General features: G+C 39.2%; 1 protein-coding gene across 6 annotated transcripts in view; it reads right to left on the bottom strand.

Moving 5' to 3' along the window:
• Positions 1-19,811, bottom strand: part of trio (trio Rho guanine nucleotide exchange factor) — a 308,906-nt gene extending 289,095 nt beyond the window's left edge. For 3 of the 6 annotated variants that reach the window (XM_012964353.3, XM_012964355.3, XM_012964354.3), the window contains exon 1: positions 19,143-19,810. In XM_012964353.3, coding sequence (XP_012819807.1) covers positions 19,143-19,284 — 142 coding nt within the window. In that variant the 5' untranslated portion in view covers positions 19,285-19,810. Of the gene's footprint in view, positions 1-6,025; positions 6,244-19,142 lie in introns of those variants that run through there. The other 3 variants (XR_001170948.3, NM_001129921.1, XM_031903241.1) reach the window with 3 other exon arrangements.
• Between the last annotated feature and the right edge of the window lie 2,769 nt (positions 19,812-22,580).

Raw genomic sequence — 22,580 nt, 5'->3', positions numbered from 1 at the left:
GGTATGCATGAAAAAAAAGGCAGGAAGAGATATCTTGCAGGCAACAAAGCTTCCAGTCTGTCATGGTCCTTATACTCTTAACTAAAGGAGGTATAAGGTATAATTACTGTTTTAAAGCTCATATTCCAAACAGTTCTTGTGCTGAAATAACACCTTCCTCACTTAAATATTTTGGGGAGATGCTAGGAATTAGGCTAGAATAACATGCATAAATACACATTTATATAAATTACATTATTCTATTATGATCATAAAGAAGGAAAGCTATAACCACTGGGGGGCAGGGTCACTGTTACCATGAGGGGTTGGTCCTGGGCAACAGAAGAAAGAAGAACCAAGAAAAAGATTGCAACATGGTGCATACAGAAGTACCCAAAACCGGTGCAGTTTGCTGCAAACAGGAGCTATAGCTCAGGGTACCAAACAAGCTATTATAATCACTGAGGGACCCCACATTGATTTGAACTTTTTTACACTTTTAAAAATTAAGCTGTGGTTTCTAAATATCTACAAAACTTTGGCACATCTTGGCACCCACGTTTAAGAATTTTACCAAGTATGCCACAGATGCACAGATTACAACATGATGTACCTGAAGAATTGCAATCCTTTTTAAAAATACAAAAATTCCATATCTGGACACAGGCCATATAATTTAATGATTAATCATGCTTGCTATTATTAAAAAAAAAAATTAAGGCCTAAACTACATGGGAATTTTTGATCAGATTTTGTAGCTTAGATATTATCTGACCCACAAAATCCTTTTATGCAACAGCATACAACAAGACTAGATTTTGTGGAATCCTATACAATCTGATCCCCACAGCTGTAATGCAAGTCAGATCAAATAAAGTCAGACGGTAGGTTTTGTTCATGCAGCTACAGCCGAGACTCAGTGTATTTCAATGAGAAAAATAGTCTTTCCGACACTATCAGATTTTATCTGGTCAGATGCAGACATAGCATGCAGCAATCACATCCCACAGGCATCTTGCGTTGAATGGCAAAGTTTCATGTAGTTTATACATCAGATTTTTCTCTCAGTCCCATTATATTTTGACCCATGCGATTATATTGTAGAGTGTTTTGTCACTATAACAATAGCTTCCTGGGTAGTTCAGCTCGAATAGTAGTATCCTAGTGATTTAATTATTACCATGAAATAATTTTATTCTGCGATGTCGTAGATCTTGGTACTATAAGTGTAGGACATACCATACATAAAACAAGAATTGAATAATTAGAACATTGTCACAGAAAGTGCAGAATAGTTTTTTTTTTTGTTACCAAACGATTATAACACAGCTTTGGAATCTGTTACCCCAAAAGTTTAGAATTACAGAAAGGCCATTTCCCACAGATTCAGTTTTTAGAAATGTGAATTATTTGATAAAAATGATTTCCTTTTTCTCTTTAGTTATAGCTTAATTTGATCCCAGCTAAGATGTAATTAATTTTTACAGGAGGTAAAACAATCCTACTTTTTAGTAGATGATCCAAATAATGGAAAAAACCCTTATCCGGAAGACATAAGGTTCTGAGAATTTTGGATAACAGGTCCCATATACTTGCAGTTCCAAGCAACTTTTTTATGTGGTGGGATGATTACACAATACATGATAGGCTCAACAGCCAATTTATAAAAATTGTATGCCATCATCATATAAAGCCTTAAAGTGATACTGAAACTAAAAATTTACTGTTCAAAATATTAATGTATATAAAAAGTTTCCTATAGGTCATGTTGATCATTTTTCGCTGATAGGGCGGCTTCTGTAAGTACTGTAATACTTGGAGTTCCTAAACCTGACAGTTTTGCCAACCTGACTGTCCCTTCTCAACCTGACTGTCCCTTCTCAGCCTGTCAGTTACAGCTTCTAATGCTAATAGACTCCTGCGGCACAAATATGGCCGCAACCTCATAGGGGAACATGGGGGATCAGACAGGTAATGTAAAAGCATTGGGCAAATAATCAAATACAAAGTTATAAATTGTCTTTGCATGCTATGTTATGATATATTAAAAAACATGTTTAATTTCAGGTGTCGGTATCTCTTTAAAGAAATTTTTTCAAAGGCTAATTTGTTGGGGGGGGGGGGAATCAGGCACCCCCAGTGAATTAAATCACAGGTTTTGTTTCCTAGCCTGGTGCTCCTTTTTGGAAAAAACATTTTACCATATGTCCAGGCATCCCCCATTTGGGTTTGGGAAGCAAGAATAAAAGGTTTTTCCCTGGGCCAGTCCATTTTTTTCCCAAATATAAGCACTGGCGTCAGGAAAACACATTGAAAACAATATGAATGTTAGATACAGCCACCAGTGAGGCCATGCATGCAAAAACTGCATTTTGGACCTATTACAATTTAAACAGATAGATTGATAGATATAGACATCCGTGGTGGGCAAGTTATTTGAAGGCTTGTTAAGGGATCACATACAAAATTACGTACTGGAGAATGGCCTTATCATAGCATGTACATGATAGCATATATAGCAGTAATAGCAGTAATCAGCATGGCTTTATGAAGGACAGGTCATGTCAGCCCAATTTAATTGCTTTTTATAATGAGTAAGTAAGAAGCTGGACAGTGGGGATGCAGTAGATAAAATCTATTTGGATTTTGCCAAAGCATTTGATACTGTTCCCCACAAACGACTGCTTTCTAAACTAAGGTCTATTGGTCTTAGTGAAGTCGTTTGCACATGGATAGAAAACTGGCTACAGGATAGGGTACAGAGGGTGGTTGTTAATGGTACATTCTCTACTTGGAATAAGGTTCTCAGTGGGGCCCCTCAGGGTTCTGTACTGGGTCCACTTTTGTTTAATTTGTTCATAAATGACTTAGGGTTGGGTATTACAAGCAATGTATCAGTGTTTGCAGATGACAAAAAACTCTGTAGACCAGTCAATTCTATCCAGGATGCAACATAGTAACATAGTAAGTTGGGTTGAAAAAAGACATACGTCCATCACGTTCAACCATAATGACTATATATAACCTGCCTAACTATGTACCAACTTGTACTAAGAGCTATCTCCCATAACCCAGTATTCCTTCCCTTGCTAAGAATCCATCCAGCCCCTTCTTAAAGTTATATAATGTATCAGCCAGCACAACTGATTCGGGGAGGGAATTCCACAACTTCACAGCTCTCACAGTAAAAAATCCTTTCCGTATATTTAAATGGAACCTTCCTTCTTCTAAAAACGGAGTGGGTGCCCTTGTGTCCGTTGGAAGGATCTACTGGTATATAAAACATTAGAAAGGTTTATACAGGTATGGGATCCCTTATCCGGAAACCCGTTATCCAGAAAGCTCCGAATTACGGAAAGCCTGTCTCCCATAGACATTTTAATCAAATAATTCAAAATTTTAAAACTGATTTCCCTTTTCTCTGTAATAATAAAACAGTACCTTGTAATTGATCCCAACTAAGATATAATTAATCCTTATTGGATGCAAAACAATCCTGTTGTGTTTAATTAATGTTTTATTGATTTTTTAGTAGACTTAAGGTATGGAGATCCAAATTACGGAAAGACCTCTTATCCGGAATACCCTTGGTCCCGAGCATTCTGGATAACAGGTCCTATACCTGTATATGTTCCCCTTATATATTTATACATAGTTATCATGTCACCTCTTAAGTGCCTCTTCTCCAGTGTAAACAGACCCAGCTTGGCCAGTCTTTCTTTACCAGCTTAGTTGCCCTTCTCTGGGCCCTCTCTAACTGAATGTCCCGTTTGAGCACTGGAGACCAAAACTGAACAGCATATTCTAGATGGGGCCTTACCAGTGCTCTGTAAAGGGGAAGAATAACCCCCTCCTCCAGTGAATCTATACCCCTTTTAATAGAGCTCAAAACCTTGTTTGCCCTTGCAGCTGCTGCCTGGCATTGCTTGCTACAGCCAAGTTTATTATCTACAAGGACTCCAAGGTCCTTCTCCATTATGGATTTACCTAGTGCAGTCCCATTAAGGGTATAAGTGGCTTGCATATTTTTACATCCCAGGTGCATGACCTTACATTTATCCACATTAAATTTCATCTGCCACTTAGCCGCCCAGATTGCCAGTTGGTCAAGATCCTGCTGCAAGGATGCCACATCCAACTACACAGTGGTTGACACAGGATATGGTGCTTAAAAGGTTACACAAGATAAATGTAAACAAGGCACCTGGGTTGACATGATAACTATGTATAAATATATAAGGAGATCATATAATAACCTTTCTAATGTTTTATTTACCAGTAGGTCCTTCCAACGGACACGAGGGCACCCACTCCGTTTAGAAGAAGGGAGGTTCCATTTAAATATTCGGAAAGGATTTTTTACAGTGAGAGCTGTGAAGTTCTGGAATTCCCTCCCCGAATCAGTCGTGCTGGCTGATACATTATATAGCTTTAAGAAGGGGCTGGATGGATTTTAGCAAGTGAGGGAATAAAGGGTTATGGGAGATAGCTCTTAGTACAAGTTGATCCAGGGACTGGTCCAAATGCCATCTTGGAGTCAGGAAGGAATTTTTTCCCCTCTGCGGCACATTAGAGAGGCTTCAGATGGGGTTTTTTGCCTTCCTCTAGATCAACTAGAAGTTAGGCAGGTATATATAGGCATTATGGCTGAACGTGATGGACGCATGTCTTTTTTCAACCCAACTTACTATGTTACTATGTTATATATAAAGTAAATTGTAAATGATCCAAACTGCTGTCTTTGCATGAATGGCTTGCCTGGTGACTTATCCCAATGGCCTGTATCCTATCAATGTGAGCCGACTGTTTGGCCCAATCAGATCATGGATCAATCATATCACCCCCTCAAGTTGGGCCTATCAGGGAAAGATCCATTCATTTGAAAACAAGCAAATGTTTCAATGTATGGCCAGCTTTATTCTATGGCCTCATTTTCTAAGTACAGGTATGGGACCTGTAATCCAAAATGTTCAGGACCTGGGGTTTTTTTGGATAAGGGATCTTTCTGTAATTTGGATCTCCATAACTTACGTCTGCTAAAATCATTTTAATATTGAATAAACCCAATAGGCTTGCTTTGCCTCCAATAAGGAGTCATTATATCTTAGTCAGAATCAAATACAAGGTGCTGTTTTATAATTACAGAGAAAAAGGAAATCATATTTAAAAATTAGAATTGTTTGCTTATAATGGAGTCTATGAGAATTGGCCTTTCCGTAATTCGGAACTTTCTGGATAACAAGTTTCCGGATAAGGGATCTCAAACATGTAACAATATCTCCAAAATGCTACATAAACAAGTACATTTGTAGGCAAACCACATAGCCCAAAGAAAAGTACCTTAATATACTTTTAAAAAACATGACCACAAATGTAATATCGTATTTAAAGGAGTTCCACAAATGTTGGATGACCTTAACCCTTTTCAGATCCTTATGGTATGAATTTGCAGTTTGAGCCCACAATTTGTCTAGTATCTTAGGTTGTCAACTCCTCTCCAGCAACAGCAGCATCTGCCTTACCTCATCATAAGAAAAACTGTGGTGTATTTTATTTCTTTTTTTATTTAATTTATTTATTGTATATTTGTCAGAGATGCAGATGCACTGCTAGGAAATGTAATAAGAAACCAGCTAGACTGCAGCATATTCATGACAACACTAGCAATATCAGTTCTTTTCAGAGCAATGAGTTAGAAAAACAAATATCTGCCATACACTGTCCCAAATATGTAGACACAGACAAGTAGTATTTATACAGGGTAGACCATGAATTTTTACTATAAATATAAGCATCAATTTGTTTGACATGTTTCATCCTGAGAATGCACCATTGGCTGATTAATATGTACAAATATGCTCCAATTAATGAATGACACCACATGCAGAAAGGTAAACAATAATCATAACATGATGGTTGTTTATCTATACTATCTGTACTCTTTTTCTCTTTTACATGGCTGAGATGCATTTATTGCATGCACCTGAATACCCCAGTCAAGAACTACGTATTGTATTGGGAAACAAAAACAGAAACCTAGACAAACCTAATGTTGTTTCTCCGTCATCTTTCCAGCGATGAGTCTGCATTTTCCCCGAACCTCCACGGACTAAATTATAATCACATAAAATGTACACACGATAATACACAAACACAGGCAGTGTGTAGCCAAATTGCTGCCTAGTTACAAATGGTTCACTGTTATACTAAGAAAAATGAAGGCATCCGCTGGTAAACAATCCGTGCGAATGCTTTATCACAAGCAACCAATGCAAGCAAAGAAGGTAGTGAGAAGCTGCTGCCTCTGGCTTCTTTTGCTCAAGCTGCTAATGGATGAGTCACTGCTGGACATTTTTTTTTTCTGCAGGAAAGAGCGGAGAGAAGAAATAGGAGGAGAAGAGGAAGACAGGGATTGGATTTGCTCAGTAAAATAAATACCAGATTGTCTCAGGCCAGTATGCATGTGCTGCATATGATGTCACATCACTGGTTCATTAATTAATGCAGTAAGCCTCCCAAAAGGAAAAACAGCTAATATGTCAGAAGTACCAAAATAACACACTTTCAGAATCAAAACTGGCTGTTTGTAGGATATTGGAACATGCAGTAACAGAATTAATTATACTGGTCACATAAAATGAAAAACAAAATAATATATTGCCTAAATGACAAGAAGGAGGCAACACTGCTGCTTCAGTACATAAATCAGGGCAAGCTACTATTGTTGCAAGGTCAGCAATTCCATTCTGCAGTCTGAGTTGTGGCCAAAAAAGGATTTCCTCTAGTGCTAGTAGATTATTAGTGTATTGTGTTTCAGGCTCCTCTCTTTGAAAATTTTACACTGCTAAAAAATGCATTTGTGCAGTTTTAGCTTGAATGAGTAAATTAAAATAAATTTGATAATTTTGCCAAAATTATGAAAATCCCATAACTTTGGAGAGAGTAAATTTCCTGGTGAACATCTGAGTCAGTGCACCTATTTGCTGAGGGCTATATTACGCAGCCCACTTTAAACCTCAAAGGGTCATAATGAGGAATCAGAAATGTTGTAGTGTGTTTAGTCTTCACAATTGCTTTTCAAGTGTGACCAATGCTTTCTGAGGCAATAGTTACTGCTTCAGAAGATATATTAAATTAAAAAGGCCTAGCCGTCAGTTTCCATATTTGCTTCCCAGATCTGCTTATGTAATGCACGTTTTAATTTTCATGACACCTGGGCAGCTAACATTTAGGGAGTACTATGAGCTTGCACTGCCTCATGGTAGAACAAAAAGCACAACAACTAAGAGACAATATATGTATGTAACAAGTTGTTATAGGTGAGCATTACCAATTTGTATTTGGATTAAGAGACAATATATAAGAGACAAGTAAGATACCCAGGCCTGTATTTGTAGCGAGGCCACAAAGGCCCAGGCCTAGGGCGGCATGCCGCCCCGCCGCAAAAAAATTGTGACATTTCGCTCCCATACGGAGCAATGGGGACTTCTCCCCACTGCTCCGTATGGGAGTTTAAATGCCAGTGCATGCGCGATTGCGTCGGCGTGGCACAGGGGGAGGTGGGTTTGTTTGCGCATGCGTGGGGGGCGGGCGTCCGGATTTGAAATCCGGCACTGAAGATACCAGTGAGTTTTACATTTATTCTTTCACATGTCAGCACACATTACAATTTTAATTGGGAAGGTTCACCTTAATGGTAATGGCACACAAGGAATATTCAGAAAATGCAACTTTAGGATACTACGCAAAGCACAGGCAAAATATATATGTTTTCCAACCCACAATTTACATTTATGCTAGTGGGAAAGCATTGCGTTATGCAAGAGCTGTGTTTCAAAGTTTATTTGATCACTTTGGTCTACAACACATTTACCTCAATACATAAAAAATAAATAAAGTTTTATAACCAGTAAATGACACCTGCTGATTAGTTGCTATAGGTGGTCAGACCTGTAGCAAACCTATAATGGGGCAAATTTGCACGGCTACTAAACCTAAAAGCTGACAAATAAATGCTACCTGCCATTGATTGCTTTGGGTTACTAGACCAGTATAAAGCTAACTTTATGTGAGCTTGCCTTATATAATAGCCTACATGAATAAGCCTTAGCTGTGGCTAAATAGGCTTGTCCATCTAAAGGACATTGAAAGGTTAACGCAGTAAAGGATTGCCAGTATGTTAGGGGCTTCTATTCTTGTCTTTTAGGTCAGCTGCACACTAGGCTATTTCTCCCCTTGAACAGAAGCACAAGCAGAGAAAATGTAGATATGTTCTGTTTTGCAATGCATTGACAGGCACAGAATGGTTGTTGTCCTGTTGTGCAGACCACCATTTAATATCATGTATATATTTTTACGTGATTTTACATAGAAGATGAAAAAAGTTAAACCGTAACATTGTATTTACTCACTTTATTAAAAGGCATCCAACCCTCAATTGAAACTATCTAAATACAATTTCTCAGATGGGTGCGCACTCCAACACATATGAAGATGGTTAAGAAACAAAGCTTTATTTCACATCAAATCCTATATCAAGGATTGGTGTGAAATAAAGCTTTGGTTTTTTAACCACCTCCACTTGTGTTTGGAGTGTGCACCTATCAGAAAAATTGTGCTTGTGACTGCTGGGGTTCCCTTGGGTTAGTGTGGTGAGTGTCCATGAAAAACTTTGATTTATGCGATTTTTTAAGAAGAACTAGTTGTGAAAGAATCTTCCCTGAGTGAAGGGTCCAGGGGAAGGCACCTGAACCAATTTTGTGAAGGGGAAAGCATATTTTTACAAAGCAATCTTATGCTCCTGTTCTGCATAACCGAGACCTATCAATCATTCTCTTTATCAGCTTAGTAGCTCTTCTTTTGACTGTTATTAAAGGGGACATATACCATACATTTTTACAATGCACTAAACCATGTAAAATAATGTAAAATAGAAGTGCTTTTATTTTAATACCTTTGGGTTCAAATATGTCCATAACTGCTTGAAAACCATTCTACCCAGCTCTTTTGCAAGCTTCCGGGTTTAGACTCTTCAGTATATAGCTGTGAGCCGGCCCTGATAGACTTCAGTAACAGAGCAGCAGCTACTTAAAGTGCAGTAAATATGCATAGGGTGGGCGGGGCTTTACTTTGCTGCCTACACAGAAGGAGGAAACTGAAAGGGGTTTTCCCTGCTACTGTTGAGTAAAGCCCGTCAGTCATTGCTGTGACCACTTCCTGTGGGAGACTGAAGTGACACCATCTTTCATTTCACTCTGGCTTCTGACTTGAGAAGTTGTCTATGCAGCTCTCAAATAATGACAGTTTTAGGATGTAAAATGCATCATTTCACATTTTGAGGGAGGATGAATATTATAACTGAATATGAACTTTATATAAAATGTCTGCTTTGTAAAGAGGGAGAAAGACCCTCTCTCATGCAAATATATACTCTTTATACCATGATGGCCCTTCATTCTGCTCATGGGCATTAATTGTTACAGCTACGTTTATTATCCACAAGCACTCCAGGTCCTTCTACACTGAGCAAGTATCTAACTTAATCCCATTAAGGTTATAAGTGGCTTGCATATTTTTGTATCCCAAATGCATAACCTTACATCAGTGATCCCCAACATGTTGCTCACCAACCCTTTGGATGTTGCTCCAAGTGTTCTCAAAGCAGGTGCTTATTTTTGAATTTCTGGTTAGGTGGCAAGTTTTGGTTGCATAAAATCCAGTATAATTGGCAAACAGAGCCGTCAGTAGGCTGTCAGTCCACATAGGTTCTATCAAATAGCCAATTATAGCTCTTATTGTCATTTTTCAGGAACTTTTTTCATGCTTGTTTTTCTCTCCAAAACTTTTTCCATTTGAATGTGGCTCAAAGGTATAAAAGATTGGTGATACCTGCTTATAGCAATCACCATTAAATCTCAACTGCCACTTACAAGCCTAGTCTGCAAGTTTGTCTGGACCCTCCTGCAAGGATACCGTATTCTGGATGAAATTAATTGGCCTGCACAGTATTGTGTCATCAGCAAACACAGACACATTGTGTATGATGACATCTGCCAATAACAATAAGTTAGGCCAATATGGAACCCTGCAGCACCCTGTTAAGAATATTCGAGCGACAACCACTTTCTGTACATCATCAAGTCAGCTTTCTATCAACATATAAACAAAATTACTAATACCAACAAATCAAAGATTTTACAGCCGAAACCCAACCACTTTACTTTGTGTGTGTTTTGTGCACACCGAACTCTACTTGTTTTTGTTAGATTCACACATGTAGCACTGCACAACCTGTTTAATTGTAGCAGTGGTTGCTATGACAACTGTGAACCATTTTGTAGAAAGGTTATTTAGTGCAACATTTTGTCACACACACACATATATATATTTTAGAAGGATAATGCATAGTGTATTCATATTTTTATACAAAGCTGCAGGGGAGCAACATTAAACACAGACAGACATCATATATAATTATTTGTGCCTGTATGTTACCCAACCACTTAGAATGTAAGCTCTACGGGGCAGGGACCCCCTTCCTACTGTGTCTCATACCACATACCTCATACCTGTGTATTTATACTTATTTATTGTATTTATTATAACACTTGTCCTCCCTGTGTGTAATTTTGTATATTGTAAGATTGTACAGCGCTGTGTACCCTTGTGGCGCTTATAAATAAAGTTATACATACATACATACAACACACACTGCTGTAAGCCAACATTTTAGCTTCCTTTCCTACAGCCCTTTATACAACATGGAACAAGTTGCATAGCACTGTCTCAAGAATACTTGTAACTTAGAAACTATAATTATGGTGCCAATCTCAATTATAAGGTTCAAATGAACAATTAGTTGCTGTTTTCAGACAAAAGTAAACTTCTTTCAAAGTTTACAGCTTGTGCTGATCTAGCAAGACAAAAAAAAAAAAAAAAAGTTTTTACATAGTTTCAAGAACAATAAAGTTAAAAACATTAAAAAATGAGCTGGGCTTCTCTCAAGCCGTTCATCTCCCTACACACAAGAGAGGCCACACCTTGGACCTCATTTTCCCTCAGACTTATCAATATCCAACGTGGAAATAAATCCTGTAGTGTGGTCAGACCATCACACTATCCACTTTTCCCTTGCAGAACCAGCTTTAAACTGCCAAGCAAAAGATCTCACAAAATACCGTTCTCTAAAAGGCCTGACACCCCAGCATCTCCAGAACAACCTTAACCTGGATGGACTAACAGAACACAGCCTAGACCTTGACTCCCTGGTCCATAAATATAACTGCTGCAAATCATCTGGCTTTGACTCTATTGCTCCCTTACGTATAAAATGTTCCTCACCATCACATCACGCTAAATGGTTTGATAACTCCTTAAAGGAACTAAAGAAAGAGGGGCGCAGACTAGGACGACAATGGTGCAAGCACCAGCGCTCAAAGGATAAACACTCCCTGATTTGTCACCAAAAGAACTACCAGGCAACGATCACCAAGAAAAAGTCCTCTTTTCTTTCACAAGAAATTGCAAAAGCAGCCAACAAACCTGCCCAGTTATTCCGCACAGTTGAAAGGCTATGCAACCCATCCTGCCTGAAACCCAACATCACATCCTCTAAGGACCTATGTGAGAAATTTGCCCTCTTCTTCACAGACAAAGTCTCATCTATTCGGTCTGCTATCAAATCCACAACACCAAAAACCTATGCAGAGCCTCAAACTGGATGCCACAACAACCAACCATCATGGTCTGACTTTCAGGTAATTACCGAAGAAGTCATCTCACATATCCTTCTAAACCTCCTCCAGACTACCTGCCACCTGGACCCTGGCCCAACACAGTTCATGCTGAAATGCCCTAATCTGTTCAGGCCAGCATTTCACAAGATAGTCAACTGTTCCTTGCAAGCAGGGAAGTTTCCTACCTGCCTGAAAGAAGCAATCATTAGGCCTTTACTCAAGAAACCATCCCTAGATCCAGATAATCTAAGCAACTACAGACCTGTCTCCAACCTCCCCTTTCTGGGAAAAGTTACCGAGAAGGCTGCATATCTCCAACTTGAAGCCAGGCTCTCAATGAACAACATCTTTGACCCCTACAATCTGGCTTCAAGAAGCACCACAGCTGTGAAACAGCCCTTGTCCAGATTTGCAATGACCTGCTCATGGCCAGAGACAGGGGCGAGTGCTCCATCCTGATATTGCTTGACCTCTCAGCGGCTTTTGATACAGTCGACCATGAAATCTTGCTTAACAGACTGCAAGAGTATTGTGGCATCTATGGCTTAGTCCTCCAATGGTTCTCCTCCTTCCTAGCTGGCAGAACACAACAGGTAGCCTTGGGGCCTTTCCAGTCCAACCCTGTACCACTAAAATATGGCGTGCCTCAGGGCTCAATACTATCCCCTTTGCTGTTTACCATATACATGCTGCCACTTGGGAAAATCATTCAAAAACACGGTCTGACATACCACTGCTATGCTGATGACACCCAGCTATATACCGTATGTCATTTAAACCCGACATGACAGACCCTATCCCAAAAATAAACACATGCCTAGCTGAACTTCAGGAGTGGATGAACGAAAACTGCGCCTAACAGCAAAGCAGCTCCAGACACAGTCAACGCCACTGAGGTTAGGGAACTCAGATCTTGCTAGCTCCAACACTGTGCGCAGCTTTCACCTAAGGAATATTGCAAAAATTAAACACCTCATTCCTTCTGAGGTTCTTCCAACCCTAGTTCACGCCTTCATCTCATCACTACTGGACTATTGCAATGCCCTCTATGCAGGCCTTCCAAATAAAGACCTACACCGCCTGCAGCTAGTACAGAATGCTGCCGCAAGATTGCTAACAAGCCAACCCCGCCATTGCCACATAACACCAATCCTTCGCTCACTGCACTGGCTACCCATAAAATGGAGATTCCTTTTCAAAATTGGGATGCTAACATTCAAATCCCTACATGGCCTAGGCCCCGGATACCTGGAGGACTTGCTGCAACTACGTCACACCTCCCACAATCTTAGATCAAATGGATCCAATAATCTGACCATCCCCAGAGTTCAACTGAAAACCTTTGGATCCAGAACTTTCTGTCATGCTGCCCCTACCCTGTGGAACGCCTTGCCAAACGGGATCAAGACAGCTCCAACCTTGGACACGTTTAGATCAAAACTGAAAAGCCACCTGTTTAGCCTGGCATTTATGTCCACATAACTTATCTGAGACAAGCTTATGCGCTTTGGGTCCCACGGGAGAAAAGCGCTTTACAAATGTTTGTTGCTGTTGTTGTTGTTGTAGTAGGCCTTTCCGGTGGTGTAAGTACTGGGGGTGCAGGGGGTGCTGTGGTAAGGAGAACTAGGGAAAAAGAACAAGGGGGGATCTATGGTGGAAATTTTGCCCCAGGACCTGCAAAACACAAGCTACATTACTGGGTATTGCCTGTGATGTGTAACATGACACAGATTACAACACTGATGAAAATGTTTCAGGACTCTTCAGACTTTTTTTGGATTCTAGCTCCCCTTTGTTGTTCAATATCTCTTCAGGATAACTATCACATAATGATGATAAAGCACTGCCATATCCTACCAGGAATACCCTAGGAAAATCTAGAAAAGCAAGTAAACACTGATCCCCCAATGCTCACACTTAAGTCGACCATACATGCACCAATATTATCGTATAAAACCTCGTTTTGTGCGATATTCGGTGCATGTATGGCAGTTTGGAGCTGCAGCTATTGGTCGTCTTGTTGATCGGCCAGGTCAAAAGATTTTGATTGGCACCCGAACAAAATCTATGTTTAGGGCTAAATCGGCAGGTGGCAGTAGAATTCCTATTGTTGCTACCTCCATATCTGACAATTCAGCACTGAACGGCAGTGGAGGGTGGGAACGATGTTTACTGCTAAGTGTATGGTCACCTTTACTTGTCTCCAGGCTAGGCATAAAAAAGGCATAGCTTTGTTCAAGGTTTATGGAGAGTCCAATAGTTTAGGATCCCATAATCTATAGCAGTGATCCCCAACCAGTTGATCGTGGGCAACATGTTGCTCATCAACCCCTTCGATGTTGCTCTCAGTGCCCCCAAATAAAACAAGATTTACTACCAAATAAAGCCTCTTGTAAGCTGATAGTGTGCATAGAGGCTACCTAATAGCCAACCTTAGCCCTTATTTGGCACCTCCATGAACTTTTATGATGCTCGTGTTGCTCTCCAAGTCTTTTGACAGTGGCTCATGAGTAAGAAAAGTTGGGGATCCCTGATCTATAGTATGCCACTAAAAGGCTAAGCTGGCCAATCGTTGTGTAGTTATAAAGAATGGCCACATCTTTCAAAAAACAGCTGTTGGTACTGCCTTGTAAGATTCTCTGTTAACAACCTGACACCAATCATGATAAGGCAGCTTACAGTACTCTACAAGAAATTTGTAGGTACAAATGTCACTGGAAATGCCTCCACTCATTAGCAAATAAATAATAATCACAACACAGAAAAAAGCCAATTAGTGCTGTATCACCACCCAGAGAATTTAGAAGATTTCCCATATTTTGTCTATGTAACTAAAACTTGAACCCACCCCTCTTCCCCCAGGGGCTATTTTGTATTAATTCTGGGCTTTATTGCAATAAGCATGTAGGGGGAAGGGTCCTGGTACTGCGGCACTCATTATATTTCTGTTATTAGAAAATGGTGGTGGTGGTAGTAGTAGTTAGTAGTAGAATACTTATTGGGGATATGAAAAATCAGAAATTAAAAGGTTACAACCATTTGCTATGAGGTTGATATCCCATGTAGTGCAACTTTATACAACTAAGGGCCGTGGTAGATGGGGAGATTAGTCGCCCGCGACAAATCTCCCTTGTTGCGGGCGACTAATCCCCCCCCAATATGCCATCTCACCGACTTATCTCCCCGATATGCCATCTCACCGGCTTGAATGTAAATCGCTGGTGGGATGGCATATGCGGCACCGTGATTTCCCGAAATGACGGAAGTTTCCCCTCAAGGCAACTTGGCGCCACATATGCCACCCCACTGGCGATTTACATTCGAGCTGGTGGGATAGCATATCGAGGAGATTAGTCGCCCGCAACAAGGGAGATTTGTCGCGGGCGACTAATCTCCCCATCTACCACGGCCCTTAGTTGTATAAAGCTGCACTACATGGGATATCAACCTCATAGCAAATGGTTATAATCACAAAAGGGTCCTTCTATTAATGTCAAGCTATGTAGTACCATTACACTACATTAGTTTCCCACACATGAGAAACAATAACAAAATAGGAAAATACTTGAGATGTGGAAAAGATGTTAGTGACACAGTTAGAAGACAGAACGAGAGGAAAATAGGATACCAAAGTGAAAACTACCCAGTCTTTTTTAATGCTTGCAGAAGTCTTGCAGAGTTTGTAGCCATTTAAATCAGCATAACATACATCTTAAAGGAGACATTTTATATAAAGTTCATATTCAATTATAATATTCATCCTCCCTCAAAATGTGAAAAGATGCAGAAAGAAAGATGTTTTGAAAGCATTTTACCTCCTAAAACTGTCATTATTTGAGAGCTGCATAGACAACCTCTCAAGTCAGAAGCCAGACAAAATGAAAGATGGGAGTGTCGCTTTAGGCTCCCACAGGAAGTGGTCACAGCGCTGACTGACAGGCTTTACTCAAAAGTAGAAGGGAAAAACCCCTACCAGTTTACTCCTTTTGTGTCTCTCTGCTTGTGCTGCTGCCAGGAGAGATGAAGAAGAATAAGCAGAGCAGCAGGACTGCCTGTGACATTGCAAAGCCCCGCCCACCCTATGCATATTCACTGCACTTTAAGTAGCTGCAGCTCTGTTACTGAAGTGGCCCCCCAGCTACATACTGAAGAGTCTAAAAGGAAGCTTGCCAAATGGCTTGGTAGAGCACAGGTTTCAAGCAATTATAGACATATTTGAACCCAAAGGTATTAAAATAAAAGCACTTCTATTTTACATTATTTTACATGGTTTAGTGCATTGTAAAAATTTATGGTATATGTCCCCTTTAACCCCACAAACACACTACAAATGGTGAGATATAAATATGAAAATTAAGGTGACCTACATCTCATGGACAGGTTGACCTTCGCTACCCAATCTTCCCTTCTCCACGTCTTTGCAGTAGCTCTTACTCTCAATATTTTAAATAATGGAGTATTGATCTAAAAAGGATCTTCAAAACAGCAATGTTCCATATAAGGAGTAGAATGAACACAAACTTAAGCAGCATCCAGGGGAGGATGTGTGAAAGAACATTGTCTCAATCTATTAACTCCAAGGGTGCTGGAGTCATTGCTAAAGCAATACCGCTCCACCCCTTGCCAATTTGAAAGTATTACAAAATAATTACATTGTGCTAATTGCATTTTCACTTAGGTTACCTAAAAGCCGTAGTAATGCCTAAGTTTCTCACTTTTACTTAGGAAGAAAAAATATTGATTTAAAATAAATGCGACACTGAAGAGGAATTCCCTACCCATCCCAACAGCTCTTCCACAAAGGCTAATGTATGAATTCAACTGTTGTCATAACCTAAAGCATTAGTACTTCATTTTAAATTTTCATATTTTAATTGAATTTTTTAAATTTAAAATTGTCTTTGCACTCATGAAAGCCTCCACTTTAGATGTAACCTGCATGTTTGGGGCTACCCAAACAGCCTCTGGACCTGTTCTGTTTTTTGATTCACTGGTCCATTCCTTCAAAGTAAATCAATAATTTGCTCCTTGTTTGTATGTATTATATATGTATAATATAATATAATAATATAATATATAATTTTTTTTTTTAAACCACATTAATGTTTATATTGTATTCAATCTCTAACAAAATTCAATGTCTAACAAAATTAGAAACTGCTCAGGTACAATCAGGATATCATGTGTCCCATATCTAATAAACATGCATAAAGTTTATATATTGAGATTATAAACAGGATTTTCATTAAAATTTCATTTCATTTAATATAAACAGTAATAGGAGTAACAAAATAAAGAATATTTCATAATTTACTTCTCAAAGAGCTTTAATAAATTTGTTTTATTATCAATAAATTTAATGATCAAGGTTATTATCATAATTCAATAACCGACACATGTAATAAATCAATTGGCATAAGCCTCTAAAAATCACCTACTTTGTAATATTGAATAAATGCAACAAAAGGGACTTTTTTGTGCTCTGTGCTTTCCAGGATAGGAAATAACAGATGCCCCCTATTGATCAGCAGATCAAAGGTGGGTGCATGCACCAACAAACAGCTATAATGTGCATGGAACACATATGTCAACATAGAAAACATTACTGCACCTCCCTAAGGACAAAAAGCAGATTGGCTTGGAAAAGGCTGGCTTTTGATTTCATCCAGTGAACACTAGACTATAATAATACATATTTATAAAAACAAAAATGTTTTTAAATACAAATTTCGGGCTATTTGCCTACAAATTATATATAACGAGAGGATGAGGTTTTGTACCCTAGACATAACAATTGAATGCAAAACAAATATTCTTCTTTTCAATAATATAATATCCATTTAAAGAACAAGTGAGGGGCTTTCAAAGCTAATAACATAAGCACATGTGGTAACATCCATATGTAACATCCAAGAAAAGAAAGTAAAAGAATACAAGAATGCATTTTTTATAACCAATTCGTTAAATGTAATTTGCCCCACTCTCTCTTCTTCTTGTTTGTTGCTATCTCATATGTTTAAGTGATAGCTAATGTATCAGTTCCAACAATATCAGAATAAACATAAATATTCCCGATACAAATGACATAACTTCAGACCATTATGGAAACATTGCTGTAAGACTTTTAATTATCAGTGTATGCTAATGTCACATGATGTTGGAAACTGTTTATTTGTTGAGATATATATATATATATATATATATATATATATAGATATAGATATAGATATAGATATAGATATAGATATATAGATATAGATATAGATATATAGTGCACACAGAAAAATCTGAGAAAATCGATGTTTCAGTTGCAAAACCGAAACATCGATTTTGTTTGCACTAATAAAGGATTTTTTTTTTTTTCTAAGGCCTGTGAGTGCTGTGTCCTTTCGTTGTTTACATTTCAACACACTCAGTTTTTAGAAGGGCGCCCTTCCATTACTATGGTTATACTAAATTACTAAATTATATATAAGAATACAAGAATTCATGAAACACTGTATTCTGTATCTTTGCTAAACAACCAGAATTGATAAAGCTGTCTACTCAAGGAAATAGCATTCCCACATAGCCTTAACACATTACATCATCCAATGATGTAGAAGTGGGAGTCACAACCATGCATATTTCTATTATGCTGCACATTGGAGAAGCAGCACACATTGGGACACCAGTGCTCCAGCAATACCCACCCATTTTTCACCTCACCACCAACCAGCTAACCCTCTGAACGCCAAACACCTCAGTGGAATGGAATAATTATGCATTACAGCTTCACAGCCCAGTCCTCTGAATCAATATGGAAAATCCTAGTCTTAAACTTCCCATCCTATTCAGTGATTCATTTGACAGCTCCATGCTGCCATAAATGTCCTGCTCTCAATATGTACCATCATTTGCTCAAATAATTAACCTGTAAATACACTTTAAGTACATTCCGCAGGCGATTTTTTTTATTGTAAGCTTACCATTTACAGTACAAATAGGCACGAACAGGACAATTACTGGAATATTTTTAGTGTTATACATTTTGCCTAGTACATATTGCTACAAAAATCACACAATATACGAAACAACCAATATCCAATACAAGAGGTGAAGAGGGCCCTTGCCCAAGAGAGCTCATATACAGTTTGATTATAAAAAAAAAATCTGAACTGTCAAACCCATGGCCCTCTAGGTGTTTATAGTTTCCAACATTCGCAAAAGCCTACAGCAGTCAAAAAAGTTGTAGTTCAGCTATAAGAATATAACTATATATGTAGAACGTGTGGGTCTTTAGGTGAGCTGTGCCACCCACTCTAACACGGTGAATGAACTAACCCCCCCCCCCCCCCAAAGCAGATACTATAAGCAGGAGTTCAGCCACAGCTGGAGCCAGACAGCTTAGCAGGTTGGCTGGGAGTGCCCCTCCTAGTGCCTACTCACCGGATCTGTAAAAGGCAGCTATGTCTGCAGAGTCCTTGGCCGTCTCCTCCGCCCCCTCCCCGGTGTTGCCTCCGCTGCTTCCAACGGCATTGCCGGTACCGGTATTTGCGCTACCGGAGCTTGCGGTGCTGGATGTGCTCATGTTGGGGAGGGGGAGAAAGGGTTCCAAACGATCCTTAACCTTCCCCAACCCTCCAGCCTTTGTCCTGGGGAATGATTCGCCTTCTCCACGAGTCACACGCTCCGCCAATCAGTAGCGTCCCGGCAAGCCAAATTTAGTAATCACACTAATAACACAACGTTACATGAGATCTGCTGAGTGTAAAATAAATCAATTCCGGTTAAGGCTTTCATTAATTCCCAGTCTGATTTCACTGCCACAAGGAAAAAGCCCGAGACAGAAATACAAAGGCTTGATTCCTTCTCCTGATTGGTGAAACAACGTTAGGGGTTGCCGCAAGCCACCGATCCGCCGATTCGAGAACCCACCACCGAGACTCAGGGGCGGCGGCTTGGGGAAGAGTAGAGGCGGAGCAGAAACGTGGTGTCGCGGGTACAGTAGAAAGGCTGAAGCGGAGGTGGGTTCTGGGTGGGGAAAGCTCAGCATCCGAAATGTGCCCATCGATACTCTCGCGAGAGAAATAACACAAGCAAATCCCCCGTCACACCCCTTCCCTGGAAATTTCAAATATGAAGAAGACGTGCATTTTCACGTCAGCTTTATAGGGTATCATGCGAAAAATAGAAGCTTTCGTTCCAGCCACAAATATGGAATATGAATAAAGCGATCATAAATATTACTAAACCTACAGATACAGTATTTTTTGTTATTATAAAAATGAAATGTTTTGACATTCTGAATGTGTTAATTGATCCTGAACGTTACGTCTTTAAATAAGAAAAACAGCAATTTTATCATATACTATTTGAGAGCATATTCTTTACTTGTGTTTACATAGTTCTCTGCTGTCACCAAGGTTACATATTTGTTTTATTCATCCTTACCTTCCCTTTGGTGTGTTTGTTCATCTCATTGAAATACATTGACTGTGGAGTGTATATGCATGAACAAAAGAAAACATCCGACTTTAACCCTTTTACTGCCAGCCATTTTGGTCAAAGCGGAACTTGTATTGCCAGACAGTTTTTGAACATTTTGCACTGTTTCACTTTAGGGGCCTTTCCTCGGGGGGACTTTTAGTTTACCAAGGAAAACAATATATCGTTTTTTTCAGAACAACCTAAGCTTTCAAAATATGGTAGAATTTTTGTGTAATTCCAATTCTGTAACAAGATATAGGCTTCTAAATGTCTAAAAATGCAAAAAAAATCAAATTTTCCATAATATAATCACACATACTAGAAACAAAAATTATTTTATGCACGAATATACAACTGATTTGGAAAGTCCCATGTCTCCTGAACGTGCCAATACCAAATATATATAGTTTTATGGAGATTTCTCACTTGTATAGGTCAAAAACTCCCAGCAGTACCCTACCAAATTCCCAAAGCACTGCTCCAAAAAAACTGCATACTTTGGATTTCAAGGCCAAAATTCCACTAACAGAAGGTTTATCCCAGAAAATTGTACATTTTTGGAAAGAACAGATTCTGGGGAATACAGAATAGGCACAACTGTCTGTCTACTCCAAACTATCAAGTCGCAATGCTTTCCTAAAGTTATTGGTTTTTATCAAAATTTGTGATTTTTTTTAAAAATCGCTTCAAAGCTTCTAGTCTATAGTATCTTATCTCCTACAGGTCATAAAGTAACCAAATAAAACACCCTAAATATGAATGCCTGGGGTCCACTGAACAGTTTGATGCCCAATATGTATAGGTTTACCTAAGTATGTGGCATGTAGGGGCCCCAATGTGAACATACCCCATATGAACTGTCATTTCTGTCATTTCAGCTTCTGCAAAATCAACACATTTACATCATTATATGTGGGATGAAGCTAGTAAAAAGTACGCTCACCCCAGAAAGTCATATATTTTTGGAAAGTACACATTCCCCCGAATCTAAAATGGGTACCCATGTCTTTCTACTCCAAAGTACCAAGCCGCACAGCTTTTCTAAAGTTAGCAATTTTGATGACATTTCCAAAAATCCCCTCAAAGCTTCCACTTTGAAGCATCTTATCTCCCACATAGCATTAGGTACCAAGATAAAACACCCTGAATTTGAACGCCAGGGGTCCACTGAACAGTTTGATGCCCAATATGTATAGGTTTACCTAAGTATGTGGCATGTAGGGGCCCCAATGTGAACATACCCCCATATGAACTGTCATTTCTGTCATTTCAGCTCCTGCAAAATCAACACATTTACATTATTATATGTGGGATAAAGCTACAAAAAAGTACGCTCACCCCAGAAAGTCATATATTTTTGGAAAGTACACATTCCCCCGAATCTAAAATGGGTACCCATGTCTTTCTACTCCAAAGTACCAAGCCGCACAGCTTTTCTAAAGTTAGCAATTTTGATGACATTTCCAAAAATCCCCTCAAAGCTTCCATTTTGAAGCATCTTATCTCCCACATAGCATTAGGTACCAAGATAAAACACCCTGAATTTGAACACCAGGGGTCCACTGAACAGTTTGATGCCCAATATGTATAGGTTTACCCAAGTATGTGGCATGTAGGGGCCCGAATGTGAACATACCCCCATATATACTGTCATTTCTGTCATTTCAGCTTCTGCAAAATCAACACATTTACATCATTATATGTGGGATAAAGCTAGTAAAAAGTATGCTCACCCCAGAAAGTCATATATTTTTGGAAAGTACACATTCCCCCGAATCTAAAATGGGTACCTATGTCTTTCTACTCCAAAGTACCAAGCCGCACAGCTTTTCTAAAATTAGCAATTTTGATGACATTTCCAAAAATCCCCTCAAAGCTTCCACTTTGAAGCATCTTATCTCCCACATAGCATTAGGTACCAAGATAAAACACCCTGAATTTGAACACCAGGGGTCCACTGAACAGTTTGATGCCCAATATGTATAGGTTTACCCAAGTATGTGGCATGTAGGGGCCCGAATGTGAACATACCCCCATATATACTGTCATTTCTGTCATTTCAGCTCCTGCAAAATCAACACATTTACATCATTATATGTGAGATAAAGCTACAAAAAAGTACGCTCACCCCAGAAAGCCATATATTTTTGGAAAGTACACATTCCCCCGAATCTAAAATGGGTACCCATGTCTTTCTACTCCAAAGTACCAAGCCGCACAGCTTTTCTAAAGTTAGCAATTTTGATGACATTTCCAAAAATCCCCTCAAAGCTTCCACTTTGCAGCATCTTATCTCCCACATAGCATTAGGTACCAAGATAAAACACCCTGAATTTGAACACCAGGGGTCCACTGAACAGTTTGATGCCCAATATGTATAGGTTTACCCAAGTATGT

The sequence above is a fragment of the Xenopus tropicalis genome, chromosome 6 (genome assembly GCF_000004195.4).
Source record: "Xenopus tropicalis strain Nigerian chromosome 6, UCB_Xtro_10.0, whole genome shotgun sequence".
Taxonomy (NCBI): Eukaryota; Metazoa; Chordata; class Amphibia; order Anura; family Pipidae; genus Xenopus; species Xenopus tropicalis.
This window is presented reverse-complemented; position numbering and strand designations above follow the sequence as displayed.